Source organism: Phaethon aethereus (assembly GCF_964289735.1).
Source record: "Phaethon aethereus genome assembly, chromosome: 10".
Lineage (NCBI taxonomy): Eukaryota > Metazoa > Chordata > Aves > Phaethontiformes > Phaethontidae > Phaethon > Phaethon aethereus.
This window is the reverse complement of record NC_138586.1, coordinates 3,598,149-3,620,364: the sequence shown is the minus strand read 5'-3', so window position 1 is coordinate 3,620,364 and position 22,216 is coordinate 3,598,149. Positions and strand designations below refer to the sequence as shown.

At 41.9% G+C, this 22,216-nt stretch overlaps 1 protein-coding gene across 1 annotated transcript; it reads left to right on the top strand.

Annotated features, from left to right (window-relative positions):
- Window positions 1-11,808: 11,808 nt before the first annotated feature.
- Window positions 11,809-12,087, top strand: SERTM2 (serine rich and transmembrane domain containing 2; the record flags this gene model as incomplete). Its single annotated transcript, XM_082003969.1, has 1 exon — window positions 11,809-12,087. The coding sequence occupies one exon, from the start codon at window positions 11,809-11,811 to the stop codon at window positions 12,085-12,087; it is 279 nt and encodes a 92-aa protein (XP_081860095.1).
- Between the last annotated feature and the right edge of the window lie 10,129 nt (window positions 12,088-22,216).

Here is a 22,216-nt window from a genome sequence, read left to right as displayed (position 1 = left end):
GGGTGCTGGTTGACAGCAGGCTGAATATGAGCCAGCAGTGTGCCCAGGTGGCCAAGAAGGCCAACAGCATCCTGGCCTGTATCAGAAATAGAGTGGCCAGCAGGAGTAGGGAAGTGATTGCGCCCCTGTATTGGGCACTGGTGAGGCCACACCTTAAATACTGTGTTCAGTGTTGGGCCCCTCACTACAAGAAGGATGCTGAGGTGCTGGAGCGTGTCCAAAGGAAAACGAAGCTGGTGAGGTGTCTGGAGCACAAGTCTGATGGGGAGCAGCTGAGGGAACTGGGAGAAGAAGAGGCTGAGAGGAGACCTTATCGCTCTCTACAACTACCTGAAAGGGGGTTGTGGCGACGAGGGTGTTGGTCTCTTCTCCCAAGTAACTAGTGATAGGACAAGAGGAAATGGCCTCAAGTTGCACCAGGGGAGGTTTAGATTGGATATTAGGAAAAATTTCTTCACCGAGAGGGTGGTCAAGCATTGGAACAGGCTGCCCAGGGAGGTGGTGGAGTCACCATCTCTGGAAGTGTTCAAAAAACGTGTGGATGTGGCGCTTCAGGACATGGTTTAGGGAACATGGGGGTGCTGGATTAATGGTTGGACTTGATGATCTTGAAGGTCCTTTTCAACCTTAGTGATTCTGTGATCATCAAGTCCAACCGTCAGCCTAACACCACCATGCCCAGCATATCACTTGAAGAATTTTTTTAGCTTAAACTATGATAACTCTTTTAGTACAATTGGCAGCAGCTCCGGATTCCTGTGCTGTGCTCTCCTGTATAGAACAGATATATCCAAAGGGAGGCTTTCTTAAAAATTGCAGTGAAGACTGGTGGCAGAGCAGAGATGGCAGTGTTTGCATCTATGACTGTTTTTCACTCTCCTGCTGTAAAGATTTCAACCGTGTTTCCACTAAATGGGTTTAGAAAGAGTTCATCCAACTCTGGATGGAAATGTTGATATCTGAAATGTCGAAGTGGGTGGGCGGGCAGAGTTCTCTCAGCTGCATATTTTGTAAAAGAGAATTGAGAAAATGGATTTTCTTCTTTAAGACTGGAATTAAAACAAACAAACCAAAGAAATAAAAAGTGATGTAATGGGGTCATCACAAATTGTTTTACTTTCAGTATAAACTGTCATTATTATTATTTAATGATAGCAATTGAAGAACTGGTCCCCCCTCAATATAGGCATGAGCCCATCTGTTAACTGTGAATCATGCAAATATTGTGACACTGGAGACTTCAGAGAAGGGTTTAACTGTTTTGCAGCTAGCGTTCCCCATACTCTACTCACTGTGCATTCAGCCTTATGGTCTGGCTGGGAGGACTTAGTTAGAATTCAGGGAATATCTGTTCATATTTTAAAGATTCTGGAAGTTATGCCTCATGGGTCCCTGCCAGTAGCGAGTTAGTGAATACTTGAGTCTATGAGCTCTGGGCTCAGACCAAAATACCATCCTACATAACAGTGAACTCCAGCTTTAGGATGGTTCTGCTCAGGATTTGAACTCTGAAGAAAAAGCATTTTGCTGATCAGTATTGTAATCATAGTGCTGCCTGGCAAGTTCAGATGGTACCTTTGTAACAGGAGGAGAGGAACATGTTTTAACATGTGTGATTGTATCTGAGACCTTCCTCACATCATCTGTGCTGTGAGAAGCACCTTTCAGAAAATCACATCTAAGCCTTAACCCTACAAGCTGTTCCTGCAGGCAGAAATCTGTGTGAAGCCCACAGGAGTCAAAGGGCTCTTTGCACACAGACAGGCCCAGCTCTGGGTGGGCCGAGATGGGCTTTGTGGTGACAGCGTGTCCAGTGGCTTGAGAGTAACTCACCCACTTGCCCATGGACCAATATTAAGGAACACTGAAGGCAATGCTGTCCACAGCCAGAGCATAGAGCCAGGCAGTAGGGAAATGAGGGGGCAATAAAAAGTGAACAAGTAGATTTTCAGGCTCCATCAAGAATGTCCAGAAATTCGGAATAAGATAGAGCACCAAAGCATAAAACATGCACATTTCACACATATACACACTTCAGGTGCTGGTTTTGATACTGAGGTCCATGCCAAGTCTCCCCTGGGGCACTAGCCCTGCTATGCAGACAGGAAAAAGAAAATTCTGTGAGTGACCCAATTCTCAGCAAATGCTGCACTGTCCACATGGATTATTTGTCCATCATGCAGAGAAACAACCTAGTCTCCTGGAAGCCAGTCTGCTATCTTGTTGCTAAAATAAGGCCCAGTTGTTAGTATTTATTGCGCATCATCATTAGTCATGTTAAGATCCTCTGGTAAGCAGTGCAGATGGGCTGTCAGACAAGCTTGACTGTGAGTGTTAAAAACAAGCGCCCATTTTAAGTGACTAAAACAGAGGGACTCACTGTCATGCAAGCACCTCTCAGGTTGTATCTTAGCAACTGGCCAGCTAAAAACAGACAATCAGCACATCTGAAAACTTCTCCAGACTTACCTGAAGCTCTCGGGTGTAGAAATTGTGCTGAACTCCCTAAAAATAAGCACTGCTGCAAGAACTGTCCTACCTCAGAGGAAATAACAACATTCCAGACCACAGGCTGGAGAGCACAGGATCTGTTTTAGGTTCTGTCTCTGACTTGTTGTTCAACTAACTTTTGCCAAGGCCGCAAGGACCTGTGTGGGACCTTGATGGAAAGTGGCTGACATGTACTTGCAGTTTGGATCCAGGTGGAACCTGCTTTTTAGATGTCCCTTGCTCCAAGGGTTGTCCGTATGACCCTGCTCACTGCCAGCTGGCCCTACCTGAGCTAGCTCTCATTGACTTACCTAGAGCACTCTAAGTCCCTTCTGCAAGTGGTGGTAACACTGTTTTGGTGACCTGCAATACCTTCTTCACAAGCCTACTCACAAAAATGAAGCTTAGGACTGCTTCCAACAGAATTCTGTGCAGGACAATGTAGCCCTTCACTGGCAAGAGTAAATCAAATCAGAAATGTTCCTAAAAATTAGCAGCAACATCAGACTAAGCTGAATTTCTTCAGTTATCTGTGGGAGAATAAGTTTCTATATTTATATAGATATATATGTTTATTTAAACAGAAGCATTGCAATACTTTTGATGAAGGAAGTTCAAAACAAAGCCAAAACGTCAAAACAGCCCAAAGCCTCTCAAAGCAACAAAACTCTTTCAGTCCAAACACATGAGCATTTTCAGACACACTGTACTGGAAAAAACAAGATTGTGTGGGAATGCACGGAGGGAAGGGCACTTGGCTGCTGGAGCAGTGGGCACATGACCACATGCATTTGTGTAGCACTCAGTACTGACAGATTGTTTATGGGGGGTGAGGTGCTAATTAAGTTTTTCCTTTTCAAGAAAAAATAAACGAGACAGAGAGAAGTCAGTACATTTTCTTGGGGCCCTTAGTGGCCTAAGCAAGAAACAAGCTCCAGACAACAACTTTGCTTTCAAGGTTGCCGTCCCATGGACTGTAGTATTTCTCCCTTAATGGCAGCTAGACCTATTTCACACAAATCTGAATAAGCAATGAATATTTGGAAGTCCAAACATTCAGAGACTCCTGATTCAAAACCTACTGAAACATGATTTTCTATGTGTTCCACAAGCCTGTTTGTGGTATAGATCATCTGCCACTAAGTGCCATGGCTATTAAGACAAAACATATTAAACAAAAACATATTTACAACAGATTCTACTCTGCCAAGACAAACAGTGCTAAGTGCTGTCACTTGCTTCAGCACCTTTTCCATAGTGACTTACCCTCTTGTTCACAGCACTTGTACAGTTCTAGGTGGAGACTAGGAACCATCCTGATCTTTGGAGGAACAACTCCCCAAGCAACTACCTCAGGCAATTCCAGTTATTTAACTCTCCTCATGGCAGTAAGGGGCCTCCTAGCACCTCTGTGGATGGCCAGGGCATGGGTGAGGAAGGCAAGAAAGGTAAAAGCACAGGTCTTTTCCCATGTAACATGTCTAATATCAGCTGGGCACCTCAGGATTTGGACCTTGTGGTCCCTATGTCTAGAGAGGGGCTGAGCACCTCTTCAAGGAGGTGTCCCATGGGTAGCTACACTGCATAACCACAAAGCCTGTAACAACCAGAAAAGCTGTTAAAAATTGGATGCTTGGCAGTCCTCTTCAACGCTGTCTGACTGTACCTCACTGAGAGGCTGTGTAACTGTGATGTGTCTTGAAAATACAGAAGTGCTAAGTATGATTATTATTGCCATAAGTAATAAATACTACTAGAAGTTCACAGTGCTGAGCTGATTTCTAAGCCATCTGGTGCAGGTTTCTAGCAGTGCTGTCAGGGGAGAAATGGGTGAACTCCCCCTTAAGCCCTTTGAAAGCTAGTGAAACTCCAGGCAAGCCAAGCTGCCTTGGCTCAGTACAACAGCTCAGCCAGCCAAACTCTCATCCAGGCAGGGATTAACCACATAAGCAAAGGAGAGAAATTGGAGGAAAGGGAGAAACAGGAAGAAAGGGAAGGACAGTAATGGAGAAATGGTGAGTTGGTATTAAATGTAACCTCTAAATAACAGGTGGAAAATACGTCCAAAGGCTGAATACGCTTCATATGTAACATCTCTAAGTTAAAAGTCTGCTCTAATTTAACACACTTTCTGCCCTTAATACTGAAAACTCAGCCACTGCTTCTGTTTTTTCTGTCATTTTTGACACATGCACAGGTACCTACCAAGTCATGGCTCTTTCCTGTGTTCAATATACAGCATCTACATTAGCAAAAGAGACCTCTGCTTGGCCCTGTCTCTCCCACACACAAACAGCCCCAAATGATGGAAGGCCTTTACAGCTGAGGGCTTGAATAAACCATTCTGGAATGTCTGCTATGAAAGGGACGTGGGGGAGAGGAGTGCATAGCTCTTTCTCCATTCACTGCAGCTGCACTAAAAGCAACTTTTAAAGACCCAAAGTGTGCATTTACTATGTTCATAGGATTCATGAATTTGGATAACAGAAGAATCCCTATAGGAACATACAGATCATACTCACTAACAATCAGTCAGAGATCTTACTTGCTCTTTGTTAAATCCAAACGTCACTGTAAGACTGGTGTGGGGCCATTGTGAGAAAGATGTGTAAAATGACCTGATAAAGCTTAAGACATAGAGTCAAATAATGCAAAGGAAAGGACCTAACAAGCTCCCTGGTCTTTTGCCCCCAAATTCTTAATAGCTGCTTGAAAAATTACTTTCGCTGGGTTCATATCTCTGTGTGTTCCAAGAAAATTTGTACACCTTCATTTTATGTAGCACAAATTTGTCATTGATGGGCCCAAAAAATTTACACAGAGAAAAAGCCTTACAGACTTCTCAACAATTCAGGAATTCAGAAATCATTCAGTCAAGCATTCATCAGCCTCAGCTGGTATTAAATTGTGGCATTATCTAAAATTAATCTGTCTTTATTATACCCTGCTACAAATGAAACAAGAAATCTAAGTGTACCCATCCAGCAAACAGCAGCTTGGTCCTACAAAAGGGAGAGTTAATTTAGTGCAAAATCAACAAAGGGGAAAAAAGCTGAGCAGAGAAGCTGGATTGCATGGACAGGGAGAGAAAGCCTTTCATTTCAGCACTGCTCATTAGCATTATATAGAAAGAAGGGTTGGCGGATTTCAACACACGTCTGTCTCTTCTGGGTCTCATAACTCAACAAGCAACATAATTCCTGATTAAATAGAGCTCTCACTTGTTTCTTCTTAAACAAGAGGACATGTACCCAGAGTTTGGAGGTGCTGTCAGGTAGTTTGTTGGTAAAGCAGTAATTGTACAGATTCCAGGGAAAAATACACTGTCCTCCTTCTGGTTTATCATTTTACTTTCATTCCTATGCGCCTAGCAAGGAATTGTGGCATAGACTGCAATACTGGGCACTGCACATGATATTACAAAGGAAATGTGAAATAAAAGCAGCAAAGCTGCCTTATAAGTCCTGGTTTTCAGAGGGTTCATCCCACCACAGAAGCATGAAAGAATTGTATTTTTTCCAGGGACCATGTTTTATTTATCTAAATAGTGCTGCATTGCAATAATACACTGTGCTTGTGAGCTCCAGAGATTGAAGCCCTTAGAGAGATGGATTTATAACACCAGGAGGATGAAAGAGTTGTGCAGCTCTGGGTTTCATTACCCTTTGTCCCCTCCGCTCAGGCTGTGGCCATGGGGGACCAGAGAGGGAGAGCTATTCTGAGGAGACAGCTTTGAGATTAAACGTCTCTCTTTTGTCACAAGAAAGCTGCAGAGAGAGAATGAACTAGTCTTTCCCAAACCCCTGTGTAAGACCCATTTTTCAGGGGGGAACCTTGCTCCCAGTGCCCCAAACACAGGCCATGAATGGCACTGGGAACTAGCACAAGCCAAGTGGCCAGTGTGCTCCTGTGGGTCAGGTTCACCCCATGAGGTGCCTCCAGCCAACCCACCTGCTGGGACACAAGAGATGTGGACATGTGAAATACAGCTGCATGCAGCTGCACACAGCTCAGTGCTTAGAGTTGCAAACTGCAGCTACTCCATCTATGTGCTGGTCACCTCCAGCTGTGCTCCCCTGCTGCTGAAACCCTGGGGACTCCTACAAAGCATCCTAAACTGACATCTGTCCCCAACATCCCCCAAACATCTTCACTTTGTCAGCCGGGGGCGGAGCTAAGAAATGCATGTCAAAAGGTGTGGTAATCAGAGGGATCAGGATGGTTGCGGTTCTCACCCCAACCTTGGCTCCTTCTGCTTCATTTCTGTGGTGCCTTGTAGTTAGATCTGTGCTTCACACATTCATAAATTGGTGAAAATCGTTTTTGCCCACAACACTGCAAAGTTGGGGTTATGCTTATTCATGCAGTTTCAAACTACTCAAGGGAGAGAGGACCTGTAAAATAAACCAGCCCCTTAGCCCTTCACAAACCACTAAACAATAAGCACAGGGACAAAAATACATCAAAAGCTCCAATGCCAAAGAGCAAAGCTGGGGTACTATCCTGAGGGTCTCAGCTGAAAAGTGACACCTATCTATGGTTCCAGACAGGAACCCAGCTGGGAGCCCTCACCAGGTAACCCTTCCCAAGAGGCACAAACCAAAAAACCTTTGCACATTCCAGAAAAGTAGAGAGAGAAACTGATAACCTGTCCTCCTGGCTCATGTCTTACTCCACAATTAGCAGGCAGCTCAGTCTCATTTACCCCTTGCAAGCATGAAAGGGTTAAGACAAACCTTGCACAAACTTTGCTGCGAGCTGAGCTCACAGCCTCCCTCCCTTCCCTCCTTGCCTGCTGCTGAGACTAGACGCAGCAGCATTAGAGCTCTTCCGATCCTCTCCGCCCTAAGTGTTGCCTACCGCTGCTGAAGGAGGGGACTGGCTGTTTCCATCCAAGCAGTGAAGCTCATGAAGAGAAGGATCCTTGCCCCCTTCTCCTCTTGCCTGTGAAGGAAAGGCATCAGCAGTGATGCTGTTCAGTTAGACTGTCAGTTGACATCTGAAGACTGGGAGTAAGAGGCATCCCTGTCAGTGAACCATGTGAATTCAAGAGCAGAGGAGAAGAAAGTGCACTTGGCATGTCTGTTGCTGAAACGACAATATCCTGACTCCAGCAATAAGACAGCAAATCTTTTCTGCACAAATCCCGCTACCTGGGAGAAGGTGTTCCTAGATAAATCACCAGCAAGCTCATGGTCTGAACCAGCCGCTCTAGTGTCTAGTCCCAACACCCCTGCCTGCTCTGAAAGGTAACTATGCTTTATTCTGTTCTCTTCCTATGCATTACCACAGCTGAGACACTGACATACGATCTTGCACTTCAGCATGAGAACAAAAAACATCATCCGCCACTGAAAGAAGAAACACCCCCCCTTTCCTCTCCCTCAGATCCTCCCTGGAGAAAATGCAAGCCATGGACAGAATTGATATTTTAATGCTTTGTTTGCATTTCTTCAATGCTGATTTTTTTCTTTAAAGGTCACCTAGACAGAATACACCTGGTACTGTCTGTGTTCAAAACCAAATCTTTCTGTGCTTGCCAGCTGGTTCCAGTGCAGCTTAAACAAACAGCCGTGAAGAAGCTACACAAGTAATTATGCTATTTTGTCCCACTTACCTCTTTGCAGTAGTTAAGAGTATCGGGTGGAAAAGCAAAAGAGAACTCAGAAAAGCTGCTTGCACTTTCAGATATGCCTTACTGGCAAGTGGCACTTAAACTGAATATGGGAGTAAAAGGAAGCGAGTAGGCAAGACAAGACATTTACTGCAGTTGCAAGATCAAATTGTACTGTCTGTCTGCACTGTTCTGGGGAAAAATCTTTCTTTCTCTCTGCTCCTCTGTAACCTACAAAGGTGCAGAATAGGGCCATGCAGGCTTCATAAAAAACCCTGAAACCTGAAGCTCCCCAAACCCTGCAGTGGGAGGATGGTAATTTCAGTGCCCATGAAGTTTTGGCTCCTGCATTTCCTGTCTCAGTGACACATTGTGAGGAGAAACCTTTCTGATGTTTTGTATGAGGCTTCTATTTTTATTACTGATTTTTATTAAATGAAATATGTTGGTTTGGGTTTTTTTAAAATCCTTGCTTAAAAACAACCACAAATGGTAAAAAAAGAAGTGTCTGCCTGGAATCAATCTGTACCCACTGTGTTTCAGTGAACACTAATTGTGCTTGACACTTCTCAGAAATGGGAGTATTGTCCAGCCAGAGAAGAATGACTAAGCCTTGATCAACAACTTAGATCACAGGGAATGTGGGCTCTAGTGATGCTGGACAACAAACTTCTACTTACTACCTCTGTCCATGAACTTGAGGGCTTCTCAGGGTAACCAGTGAGGTTTTGCCTCCTGTAATCCAAGTCCTACAAAGTTATAGTCCTGACCTGCTTTATAGACACTTTTTTTCAGCATCTTTGTGTATCACTTATTTTCACATGACCTTGGTCTCTACAGTTTTCAAGCTTCTATTCCTTAAAGATGAGTGTGCAAAGCTAAATCTACTAATATCCAAAAAAATGTGTTCAATGAGGTAATTGGTAGATTGAAAAGCAAAAAATCTTTGGGGTTGCGTGGAGCTACTGAATTATTTCTGGATCATTTCTGGAAAAGATGTACTTAATTTCACAGCTTCCAATAGTCTGAATAGTTGATTGCTCCTGACAATTCCATAGTTGAGACTAAGGAAAAAACCCAAACAAGCTGTGGCAACTCTCCATTGCTAATACTTTTTACTATTAATCTGCTCCTTTTATCAATAAATGCCCAGATGAGCTTTCTTAATTCAATGTCTTGGTTTGTAGTTAATTATTGAACTTCAGACTAACGTCCTTATCATTCTGCAGTCTAATTTTATGAGGTATGTAGTGCCATTAGGCTCTCTGCTCCTTAAGGAGAGAACTTAACTGTGGCTTTTGCTCTCAGTAAGATAGCAGATGAGATGGGCAAATACATTGCTCTGTACTTCAACTCACACACGTATCAAATTCCAGACAGATTGCATTTCATTATCAAGAGAGAAATCTTATTGTAAAAACAGAGGTTTAATATGGCTAGGAACCTTCACACCCTCTACTTCCCTCCTGCTGTGTAACATAAGAATATTCTTTATGGGGGAAGAATTTCCATTTATAGGTTCGACGTGTGAAAATCACAGAGTTACTGCCTTATAATTGAGAGCAAAAGTGCCTGGCTGCAACACAACCTTCACTTTCATGTCCCATGCTTCTGCATCAGCACCAAATCTGCTGCCAGAATAACTGGCTCCAAATGGGTTAGGTCAGCCCCTGGAAAAGTACTGAGCAGCCCTTTTCTACCGTGCTTGCCCACGCCCTCCTACACAGAGCACAGCACAGAATCCACTACCCACACAGGGACTGCAGAAGTCAAATCCCCAGGCAATTTTTTTCAATCAGCAATTTGGCCCAGCTTAGCCAGCTTGTTACTAAGCAGGATCTGGCCCAACATTCCATAAACTGGATTGCTGTTATCTCAAATGCTTTGATACTGAAGACAGTATTGCAGGACATGAGAGGTAAAGTGTAGACAATCCCCAGCATCCCTTCTCCAACAACTCTGCACATCAGACGTTTCCCCAACGCATGAGCCAATGTAGGTCTGTCTTGCTTGTAATGAAAGCTTGAATATCAGCTCCTTGATGACTCAGGCCTCTAGATTTCAGCCACCTCTCTCTGAAGAACAGCAAGGTGTTGTTCCCATTGGTGCATGGGGAAAACATAACCAAACATGGTCAATAAACCAGCTACATTTTACAAACTGAAAGCCCATGAAAGTCAAAATGTCTTTTAGGTGAAATCTTTATCTAAGAGCAGCAGAGCTTTTATCAGTTTGACCTAATGTTTCATTTTAATATGACTGCCATAGTATATTACCATACTAATATTACTGTATTTACATCTCATGTAGGTGTATATGTAGTGAACATTATAAATGACTGCATCACTTTGTGTCAGTGGTATCATTTTTGCTTCAGCTAAATCCAAAATTCTGGTCGTATCAAAGCAGAACATGATGCTTTTGGATGTACCATTTCACAGAATCGTTAAGGTTCGAAAAGACCTTTAAGATTATAAAGTCCAACCGTCAACCCAATACCACCATGCCCATTAAACCCTGTCCTGAAGTGTCATGTCTACATGTTTTTTTGAACACTTCCAGTGATGGTGACTCCACCACCTCCCTGGCCAGCCTGTTCCAATGCTTGATCAAAGCATTTACAGTGAAATTTTGGCATTAATATATTCTGTTTCCAGCTGGAAGGATTAAAATGCTAAAAAGTTAAGATACTCCCCATTTCTAGTAAGTGCTGCTCCCAGGAGGTGACTGAAGTGCCATATCTTACAACAGAGTTGCCCCAGTGGGACAGGTAGGGCTCTAGACACCTGCCAAGTGCATCCTGCCTCAGAAGCAGAGAGTCCTGACAAACGACGAGATACACATGGTGGAAGATACCGTCTGGATTCATATCTTCCCCTCCTCTGTAACATCTGATTCCATAGACCGTGGGGCCTGCGTGTTACCAGAGGAGACCTTAACAATTAGATTCACATGGTCTTTCTCTAAAGTTAAATACGCAGAGCTTCTCCTGATCTCAAGGTGTCTCACAGCAGCATGATGAAGGTTTTCTTATCTATTTATTCTAAAGATACTACATATACATTAGGCTATTTTGGTACCTGGTTTCATTTCTCTCTCATTTTTTTCCTTTTAGAAAGGAGACTTTTTGATTGTTCCTAACGAGAAACTCAAAACTCCATACTCTCTAAGCAAGTATCAATAGCCCTGGATTAGGAGAGAAGAGATCCCCCAGCAGTCTGGCAAAGCAGAAAACAACCTTCCCCAGCTCATACAAGGATAAACCACCTGCTGTGGGAGAAGTTGGCAGAAAGCTGACCCTGTTTGGAAAACAACACTTGCAAAGACCCAAGCTGTGCAAACCTTTGCAGCTCATTTTGAGAGGACCAAAGCTTTCCACCTACCAAAGGAGGTGACCTACTGAAAGAAGGATCAAAGCATTTTCACAACAAAATAAAAGCCAGGTGGCAATGTAAAGCATAAGTCTAATGCTTGTTGTCATTGTAACAGCAACTTGCAAAATGATTTGCAAAGGCCTGTCTCATGTAGTCTGCTTAACTGTGTGAACCAGCAGTCTTGAGACCAAGAGGATGGAGCATTTCTTGATGAAGCCATTGTGCCATCTGTCCTAAGTTTCCTCTCTTGTCCTCCTTTGTGATTCTGGTGGGGCAAGACAGGAAATCTGAAGGTAAATAGGGAAAATGGACCAAAGCTGACAGAGAGCAATGACTGAGATTTATTTCAAGTTCCGTGGAAACCTGACTGGCCGCGTCCACTTTCCAACTCTGGCTACGGAAGTAGACACAACAGCAGATAAATATTCCAGCCTCTACGTGTACATGGGACTGTTCCTAACACTTCTGGCTATCCTTCTCATATTGCTTTTCTCCATGCTCTTGCGCCTGAAGCATGTTATTTCCCCAATCACCACATCACCAGAGAGCACTGAGAATGTCCAGCAGTTCACAGATGTGGAAATGCACAGCAGGATTCCTACCACTTAGAGACCCCAAAGCAAAGAGGGGTCTGTGCTTGTGAAACAAGTTTTGTTCAGCAAAATGGTGCTGGAAAGAATCTCTGCCTGCCTAGTGAGCCCTACAGCTTATTGCACAACCATCAAGAGCACCACGGAGCATCTGGAGAGTGTCACACAACTCCAACTGACTGGCTGGGACACACTGCCTGTTGACACTACAGGCAGCATGTGTGCAATACCCTCAATAAAATTTACATTACTTTCCTACCGCTGTCAGGAAAGACTCATATCCCTCTAAAAGCCCTTGCAGAAAATTATAAAAGCCACAATAATGACAGCCAAAACCCCCAAGAGACACATACCAGAGTGTGTCCTGGAGCCTGTATTCGCTGACCTATCTCTCTGCCCTTAAATTCCTTGCTGTGAAAAGAGTTGAATCAACAAAGTTAAGTGGCATAAGCAGGGAAGAGCTCAGAGGGCACATATAGAAATTATTGGTGGTTTGGAAATTTTCAGTCATTTCTCCCATTCTGACCTTAAACTGCTTTTTTTCCACTTGAATGTCAGATTTATGCAATGGAGTTTCATAAGTATACAAATGTTTCATCATGCGCTGGAACTATTGGTTTCTGACATTAAAAACCATACAGTGAAGAGTTGCATTCCAGATATCAGAGAGAGACAGAACTTTTAAAAGAGGAAAGAAAATAAAGATAAAATTTAACAAAGGTTTAAAATAAAAAGAAAGCATCAGAAAGGAATGAGCCGCAGGAGAGAAAAAATGTTAAAAGACACTCTACCTCTCTTCCTTTGTTCTCCATTACATTAACTGAGCTGAATACAAACATGTCCATGCCTTTCAGACTTCCTAGTATCACTCAGTAACTAAAATACAGCGTAAAGTTTGTGAGTCAAATGGACATTGTTCTCCTAACAGACTCAAATTCGTAACAACATTTCCTCTCATAACCATGTTGGGTTTTCTTTCTCAAAAGACAGACAAGTTCTTCCAAAGCTTTTCATTTGTTTTCTTCCAAAGAATGTTGAAGAAATGCCAGGGCCTGGCACTGCAATAATGAATAGGGTGAACAGCTTTGGACATAGACTAGTAAGGAACATGCATATGGAAAGTAAGCTCACTGAGCACTGAAAGATAGACCTTGAATTCAAATATCCTGGTGGATCATTTGGAACAGCAAAGAAAAAAAGTTTACTTAAATTTATGAAACAGTCTGACCCAATCCTCTTACCTATGAACGATGCACAGAGATAGAACTTGCTTCTGTGGATGAAAAAGATGGAATCAAATATGGCATATTACTTCTGGAAGAGCCACTGCCTCTTACAGAAAAACCTTGAGCGAGATTGTTTCAGCTACATCTGAATGGCATGAATTTTACCCATCTTATCTTTTTTATTACAGTCTAATTCTAGTTTAATGATAAAATCCCCTGGTGCTTTCCACATTTATATACACTTATTTGCCAATTCTCCTCTATCCAAGGGCTTGGTAAGTATAAACTCCCCACACAAAAACAGTGCTAAAATTAGAGAAGACACGGACTCCATGGACTTGTGATAGTAACAAGAAACTGTTTCTCAAATGCTTTGTGTACAACAGGTTCTTTATTTACCTATAAACGTCTGCATATGAGCTATTTGGACCAGGAATATGGCTTTTACAGCTGATTGTGTGTGTGGGGGTAGCAGAATGACAAGTAACATCCATACTGGATACAGTTGGTCCATGAGCAGGACTAGTGTTTTCCTCACTGATCTATTTGGTATAAAACAATTTAAAAATTGCTTCCTTATATTGAATAGAACCTTTTATACTCCATTAATGCCCACATAAGCAGGTTTAATCTGTGAAATGGCATGGCAATTGTGTAAGGGAATACAACAGACAATACACTCTCAGCAATATCTCCCATGCCATGCTTGGCTGTGTTTACCTGGAAGAGAAGGCAGGAGGCAGGTTGCCCTCAAGCTTTCTACCATGGGGACAACACACAGATATTAGCAGGCAGGGTGGTGGCTTCACACTCCACCTAAAGATTGGCTCCTCTGCTACTCTCAGTACTGCACAAAAGCCCAAATTGTGTGTGATGATCTGAACATTAATTCAACTAAGATAGATGGCTACAGAGTTAGTCAATGACAATGACGTTTAATTTTAACAAAAATCTATACGATCAAGTTGGTTTGGCATGTGTCATTCATTCAGACATCATGAGGCAGACTAGCCCAGGCTCAACACCTGGCTTGCCCTGTACAGCCTCTCAATTTTCTTGATGTGCCATTCAAAAGCTACAACTTACTTAGACCATAAATGTTCTAGCACACTAAATCAGCAACTAACCATATTAGCCTTCCAGCACAACTAGCTGTGGATAAGCCTTATTTCCAAGAAGCTGCAAGACAGATTCAAATATTGACATAAAATATCAGACCTACTAATGGAAAATGACAGTATCGGAATGCGAGTTGGGACACAAATTCTGATTGCTCTGATCTTAGCTGAAAAGTCCGCCAGAGGTAGGTGTCAAGACTGCATTCCTTTCCTTCATACTAAAGAATGTTAATTCAAGGAGTCTCACCATCCTTTAAAACTTATTCAGTAAACATACTGTAAATAAAAGAGCAATCATTTTATATATCATTACATTAGATCACATTATGTCTTTGGGCAGACTGTGTATTTCTATGTAATACTGCTAAGGAAGGCAGCCCTGTCTTCTAACAAAAAAAAAATGACAGGTTTTCCTTTCTAAAGCTTCATTTCACACAAATTATCTGTCCCACTTGATACATCTACAGTCCCAGAGGCACTTAGGGAATGGAGGGAGGGAACGGAGACAAATGCCTCATTTGACTGTACAATGCCAGAAATTTTAAAGCCTCTCCTATTGGCAAATAGAATGCCTTCCCACTTTTCATTCTCATTTGTAACGTCCAAGACCTGATGTCTCTGAGAAAAAGAGACTGTTGGGATGTGTCAACCTGTGTTTGCTGAGTGGGCTTTAATGGACTTTGGCATTCTTTGGCTATAAGGAGTAGTAATTGGAACTTTTGCATGGATTTGCTGGATCTTGGAGAACTGCAAGTATCACATCCATGCCCTTCCCCTCCAGCAGTCTGTTTCCTTCCCACTTGTCTCCCTGCTACAGAAAATTGGGGGTTTTTACAAAAATAAAGAGACATACTACTACCAATGGTGAGTCATTGACTGGTCTGTACTATTCTCACACGTGGATCTGAGAGACCAGCTCCTATGCAGAAATAGACTCAAGTGGTGCCACTCATTTCAAATTAATTGTTGGCCTCAAGGGGCATTTGTATAAGAAGACCCATTACCAGTCTATGCAAGTACTACCTGAACCAGGACAGTTTGCTCTCATCTTTACTCCCATCTTAGACACTGGAAACAAATATGACTATTTAGTAAATTCATCACCACCTCCACTCCCTACCTGTGGGGGAAGACAGCCACCTGTTGTTCTGAAGGAGTAGCAAAACAACTATGCATTGCTGTTTCTTGTGGGTGGGAGTGAGGTCAGAGTAAGCCTACAGTCATCAGAAAACCACCATTGCCCCCAAATCTCCCAGGGTATTTAGTCTAGGAGGTGTCAGGACCTGAATATGGTGTAAGTCCCCAAACCATATATATTCTACAGGATTTATGCTTGAGTTCTCATCCACACGATTTCCATCCACGCCCATGAACTTTCTGCATTAACAAACCCTAAAGTATTGAGCACAAAGGGTTGTTATGTAGAATATGTTCCTTCTTTATGTCAGAATATATATAAACATAAATGTATGTTTTCATATCCTCACAGGGCTGCAGAGAAGAACATAATTTTGCAAACAGAATAACTCAGCAGTGGATCAACCTTGAGCTCCCCGAAGGACCTTTTTTTTATTTTACTTGAAAAAGAAAGAAAAAATGTTTGAAACCCAAAAATTACATTAAGTCACACATCCATTTAACTGTCAGCATTAATGAAAACTTACTTGTATGACTCCTCTTCACTAGGAAAAGAAATATGTCCTTACCCTTGCAGTCAACTAATCTGGCAACTACTTACAAGGTAACATCCTAGTGCAGATAGACAGCTATAGATTTAAAGCAGATTAGCAGATCAGGAAAGATGCAGACAACTCCTGCTACTTACCCTCTCCTGACAGTAAATGCTACAAGTCAACTTATTTGCTACAGATTAGGTAGCAAGTTAGGTGAGATTGTGGAATGACTGTATTTTTTTCCAAAGAAGATATATCTTCGTGGTGTGTTTACACTTCAGCTTAATTCTGGTATGGACAGAAAGTTTGTTCACAGACCTGTTTATTCATGTGCCCTGCAAAAAATGTGCAGTCTTACAATGCCTAAAAATTCAGATGCAGATATATCTGAAAAAGGGGAAAAATCCAAACCAGTATTTTCTTGGTACATGAGCTGTCAACTTAGTTGTTGCCATTTTGATAGAAAAATAAACCTAGAGATGGTGGAGTCTGCTTGATAGATGCAGTGGGCTTAAAAAAGGCTACACAGAATGTTAAGTAAAAAGCATCCAAATACATAATTCTATAAACAAATGCTAAGGCTACAAGAGAAGAGTTAGGACTACATCTTTGCAGATTGGGGAAGATAATATTTTCAGTTACTGTTCCTGACACAAATTTCACATTTGTTCACAAAAAGGAACTGCATGTTATTGCTGCATCTACCAAAAGCCTAGCCCCATAAAGCCCTCTGAGATCTTCACCATCCTCAGACTTTTATAGAAGGTTGTGAAGTTCCAGCACAAATAAGAGCAGTCTTAAATTCCTGATGTTCATTCTGTAGGCACAGACATCAAAACAAAGCCTGAAAAATCACAGTGGTAAGTTGATTCCTTACAAACTTGCCCTCCACAATGTGGTATATGAAAATTTCCTCCTCAGTCCTTTCATAAGAAGGAACAGTTAAAGTATCATCTAGGACAGTTGATGTTACATGTGAAAAATAATCCTAAATGGAATTTGAATTTTGATAGATTGGATTTTTCAGAAGTACTCTAGGATTTCTTCAGCTGAAGGCAAAATGAGAAATTGTCCAGCTGTAGGCAATGCTAAGTAGTGAAGCAGATCTGGATACAAGAAGGAAAGATCTGTCCAATTCATATGTAATTAATAAATAACCCACTCCCTGTACTCCCACCTGAATTTCATGTCTGTGTAAACTTGCCAACTGGGAAACAAATGATGAATAATTCAGAAGACCTTCCCCTCCCTTCCTTCTCCTCTAGATTTATTAACCCGTTTTCAAAGTATAATTTGATCAAGCTAATAGCCACAGAGTTCCTAAACTGATTGACTCTGCATTAATTCTGTCTTCATGGTCACAGTCCTACTCTTACAGTCCCATTTAATAACAATTGATTAAGATACAACAACAGGCACCTACAAGCCAAATGGCAGCTCAGCAACATTCTTTGATACTTGAAATCTGTTCTTCTCTGCAAGCAAGAAATTTATCTTATTTAATCTGGGCTGTTGTCCTGAAGCTAGTTCCTCTTCAAGTCCTGAAACACTTGCACCACAATAGCTACTGGCTGATGTTTATTCATGTAGTTTTAAGAAAAAAGACATACCTACAAGCAATACTGAAGGATCAAGTAGCACCTATCTGGGATATTTCTATGTACCCCACACATGTGGGCAAACATTAGGCAGACATGCTCTTCCTTAAAATGCAGGGGAGATTCAGAAGCAAACTGGACTTGGGCTACCCATTGAACTGTGTGGGCAAGCAGGTGGTAATCTGGGGCACTATTTACAGGCCAACACAAACCTATGAGATGGATTTGAGTATATCTGGAGGCTTTGGCATCCTCCAGCACCTTCTCACTATTCTTCCCATATCCCTTAAACTTCTCTTCCCATATCAGAATCCTGTCTTTGGCCCAGAACGCACAAGTGAGTGTTTCCAGTGCTGTGGTGCACAGAGCTGCTGAGGGTGGATTTTTAAGGCTATGTAAGCCTGTATTATTAACCTGAAAGACACAAACCCGGATGCCACCTGCTGAAGCAAAATTTACAAGGAAGATCTCCCCTTTATTCCTTATGCCTTAGCAATCCTAATTCAAACTAATTCATGTTCATAACAGCTCATGTGCAGCACTTTTTATAACGCTACTGCATAATCCTTAGGTAATTAGGAACCTGTCCAAAGAGCTGTGGCATGACTAGTACATAATGCCCCAGGAAGCTCACATCTGGGCCAGTGAGAGGTTGCTGCAATATACTCACTGGCAAATCTTACAGCTTATCACAACAGAATCAAACTGTTGTGCGTTTGCGGCTGTTCACAAATTTTTCATGCTTCTACAGCTTAGAACAGCTCTGAACAGCACTTTTGGCACTGACTCTGTCAGCATGTGGAGTCCAGATGATAACATCATACTGGTTTGCATTTACTTCATGTAAGCACCTAGTGGGGAAGAAAGGTGACTTGCTGTTGTTGAATGCATCCAACAAAACAAAGAGAGGAAACAGAGGAGCATTCTGAATGCGCCTGCTTTTGGCTGATGTTATGCTGAATTTCAAAGCTGTTTATTGTTATAGAGCATAACCAACACTGAAGAGGACAGCTGACAGATAACTACAGCATGGCAACATTCTCTATATGCATGTTTGCAAGCTACTTGAGAAAAAAAACACTGGGATCAGAATGCTGAGGCTACTTTTTTTTCCCCCCCCCTTTTTTTTTTTTTTTAACTTTTGCTTGTAACTGTCCATCAATTCACTACCAGATGCATGATTGTCCCACTGTCCTGCTTACCACAACACTTGACTGCTCAGCACCAGCTTAGCTGGCATGAGGCTTAATAATAATTTGCGGCAAAGCAATTTGAGAAAGATATGCTGACAGACTGAGTATATACTTAGCCTAGATGAGATTTGGTTGTATTTCAACTCTTTCCATTAATTCTGCCTGGCTTAGAATTCCTAAAACATCTCCAAATGGATATTGCTTTAGTGGAAATTCAGTGTCTTCAGTGCCCATGCTGGACAACAACAATAACAAAGAGATTGGGAAGAGCTTATCATGCTTTGAGGTAGTGGGATGGACCAGATGCTGTCTTGGAGGCCTTTCTCTGAAAAGCTGCCTTCCATATCATGAGCAAGTCACAGTTCACACATAATGCTTGTAGACACCACTTTTAAATTTTATATCATTTCTGTCACTTAAAGGCTCGAATAAGCCTTTACATTTTATGAATACTGATGAGTTCAGCATCATTGCCTCTTTTTTTCACCTGCTGAGGAACCTTGAGATCACAGGAATTACTCACACCTCAAGAGCAGGATTCAGAGTAAGATACTTACAAATAAAACTTTAGGTCAGTGTCCAGTTTATGCAGGCACACAAGTATCCACAACACAGAGAATAGTAATCCGTACAAAAAGCATGCGAGTCAAGGAAGGTCTGTTGTGGGTAGATGTGTGACTGTAGATTTCCCCTACTGTACATTTTACTCATGATCCAGCTCTGAATCCAAGAATGGGCAGAATAGCCACACAGTACATCACAGGAATGAATCACAGCAGAGTGCTAGGAATGTTCATGTAAAGTAAAAAGACAAATCTGGAGACCAGTTGCACATCAGACAAAAACGTAAAGAAAAGCAGGACCTATAGGAAGACCACATCAGAGCTTTCTCAGTGCATGCTTAGTTTTGAACGTCAAAACAGGTGGATACTTGCCCACAACAGTAAATATTCTATGGGAGAAAGGAAATGAAGCACGAATCAATTAAATTAATAAAACTCAAAACTCAACACCTTAACATGAACTGATTATTAAAGTTTTGTTTCTATAATAACAAATAACAGCTCACCATGAACTGAACAGTTCCAAGAAAAGGCTCACTATGTTGGAATTCAGGCTAGTGGATGACAAGCTGTAATGTGCTTCCTTTCTAACAGGCTGGTCAAAGAGGTCAATGAAGTAAGGGACTAATCCTGTATGGAATACAGTAATGGTCAGAAGCTATTAGCAACTCCATCAGCGGGAGGTACCATACAGCACAAACTTCATGCCAAGCTAAAATCACAATAGCTCATGATGGCAAAATGACATTAAAATATGATGATGTTGTTGTTTCTAAGGAACTTGGATGGAAAGAAAGGTGTTGTCTATGTGCTAGAACTGTCATGTGTAATGACAATGTCAGTAACACATTTAATTATGAGAAGCTTATGCTATACTAGCATCACTCACAGAACCATTACCTTCTCAAAGAAATCAGATGCTGCTGTGTCTTAGAGGCAAAGAGATTGGCAGAATCGATTGCTCTCTTACCGGTAGAGCTGATCTTTTTGGTCCAGTGCTTGGACTTTAACAACGCTTGACATATCATTCACCACAATTAACTGCACAAACATTCATATGTCTCCTCTACAGGGATAAAACAGACTCAGATCAAATGGGAATGGCTGGCGTGATTGCAGAGGCTAGTAATTTCTTATTTCTTACTTTAGAGCAATGTGACCTCTCTCACAGCAGGCAATAGACTCTCAGAAACCAGCAACACACAAACCAAAAGAGAGTCAATGCTGCACTGCCAGCCAAAGACTTTGGAATGCAGACAGACTATGAGGCTATTTTTTACAAGTACAACCTGCTTTGAAAAAGTCTCATTCGAGAAGAAGTTCCTTGCATTCAGGTCAGGTACAGCAAATGCATCTGAGCTGTAGCCAGTTTGTCTCTGTGCATGTTCCATGTGCTTCTCCTTCCATTTAACTTTGCATATCACTGTGTCAACCCCTTAAGAGCGAGCCCAGGAAACTGATAGCAAGAAATTACCTAAATAAAATCTTTACATTCTTAAATTTACATTCTCTTTGAATGTAATTTAAAGGTAAAGTGAGGAGAAGCCAACCAGCTTTCCCTAGACTGTTATCATGTGGTTTGATGTCAGCATTACTGAGGCAGGAAGACCTGTGAGTTGCTAGGTTTTGTCTGTTTTCCGGATATTTGTGGGTGTACAAATTCTCTCAGTTGTTTCCTTCAAGGAAAGACAAAGATGGCAAACAAGTGTCTCCATGACCAGGAAGCAGTGAGAACTGTTTTATGCCTCTCAGGTGATTAGATCCAGCTATACTGGGTTTCCACTTCCCAAGGCATAGGCATCATCTTTCAGCAGTAATCATAATTTGGTTTTCGGTTTGTTGGTTTTGTTTTTAGTAGGCCAATCTGCAAATAAATGCAACACGCAGCCCTCCTCTTGAGAATGCTGTTTACTCTTTCTTGTAAGCAAGTCTGAAGGATCCTTCATTCAGTGTGAGACCAAACCACTGAATGAAAATAAGAGTTTGGACTCAATTTCACCAGACAGCTGGGGAAGGCATGTTTTAGGCAATTCTAATGTTAAACACTGCCTCGTTATTTAATACTGCAGGTTTAAAATGCATAATAGAACATCAGGCAAAATAAACTAATGCCTAGCAATATCTGTACGTGTGGTTATCTCATCCCCGAGTGACTGTAGCCTATTCTTTGTCATTCTCATCTACAACCACCCTCTGTTATGCTGAAGAAGCCTTGCAGCTCTTCTCTGCTGACTTTTTTGCCATTCAGCAGTCTTTTGAACAACCCTCAGTAGAGCTTTGCAGCTTAATGGACTATCTCAGGTTTGCAGAAATCCAATCAAATTGACCTGGGAACTTGGTCTGAAGAATAGGACTGGGAGTGAAAAAAATCAGAGGTTGTTCCCTTTTCCATCACAGGCAACCCATTTTATGGCATAACATGCCTGGTGACGGAAACTACAATATACAAAGCTGACTGCATGCCTGAGTAGTCCGGGTACCCACACTAGTTTGGAGTGTCTCAACTTCTTAGGGAGAACTTGTTTTCAGCCATTTTCTTCCCAAGTGTCTCTAGTCCAACATTATTCCTTGAGTATATATCAATAAATCTATCAACTCTCAGTTGACAGTAACGCCTTTAGGCATAGATCAGTCATGATATTTAGTAAGAGTCTAGATGAAGGATGAGAGGAGTTTATACAAACTACTTCACATTCGCTCTTTCTCTCCCAGGGTAGTCCTTCACCTTTTTCTGGTTTTTTTCCTGTGGTAAGTGGCTAGCACAGGCTCTCTCTGGC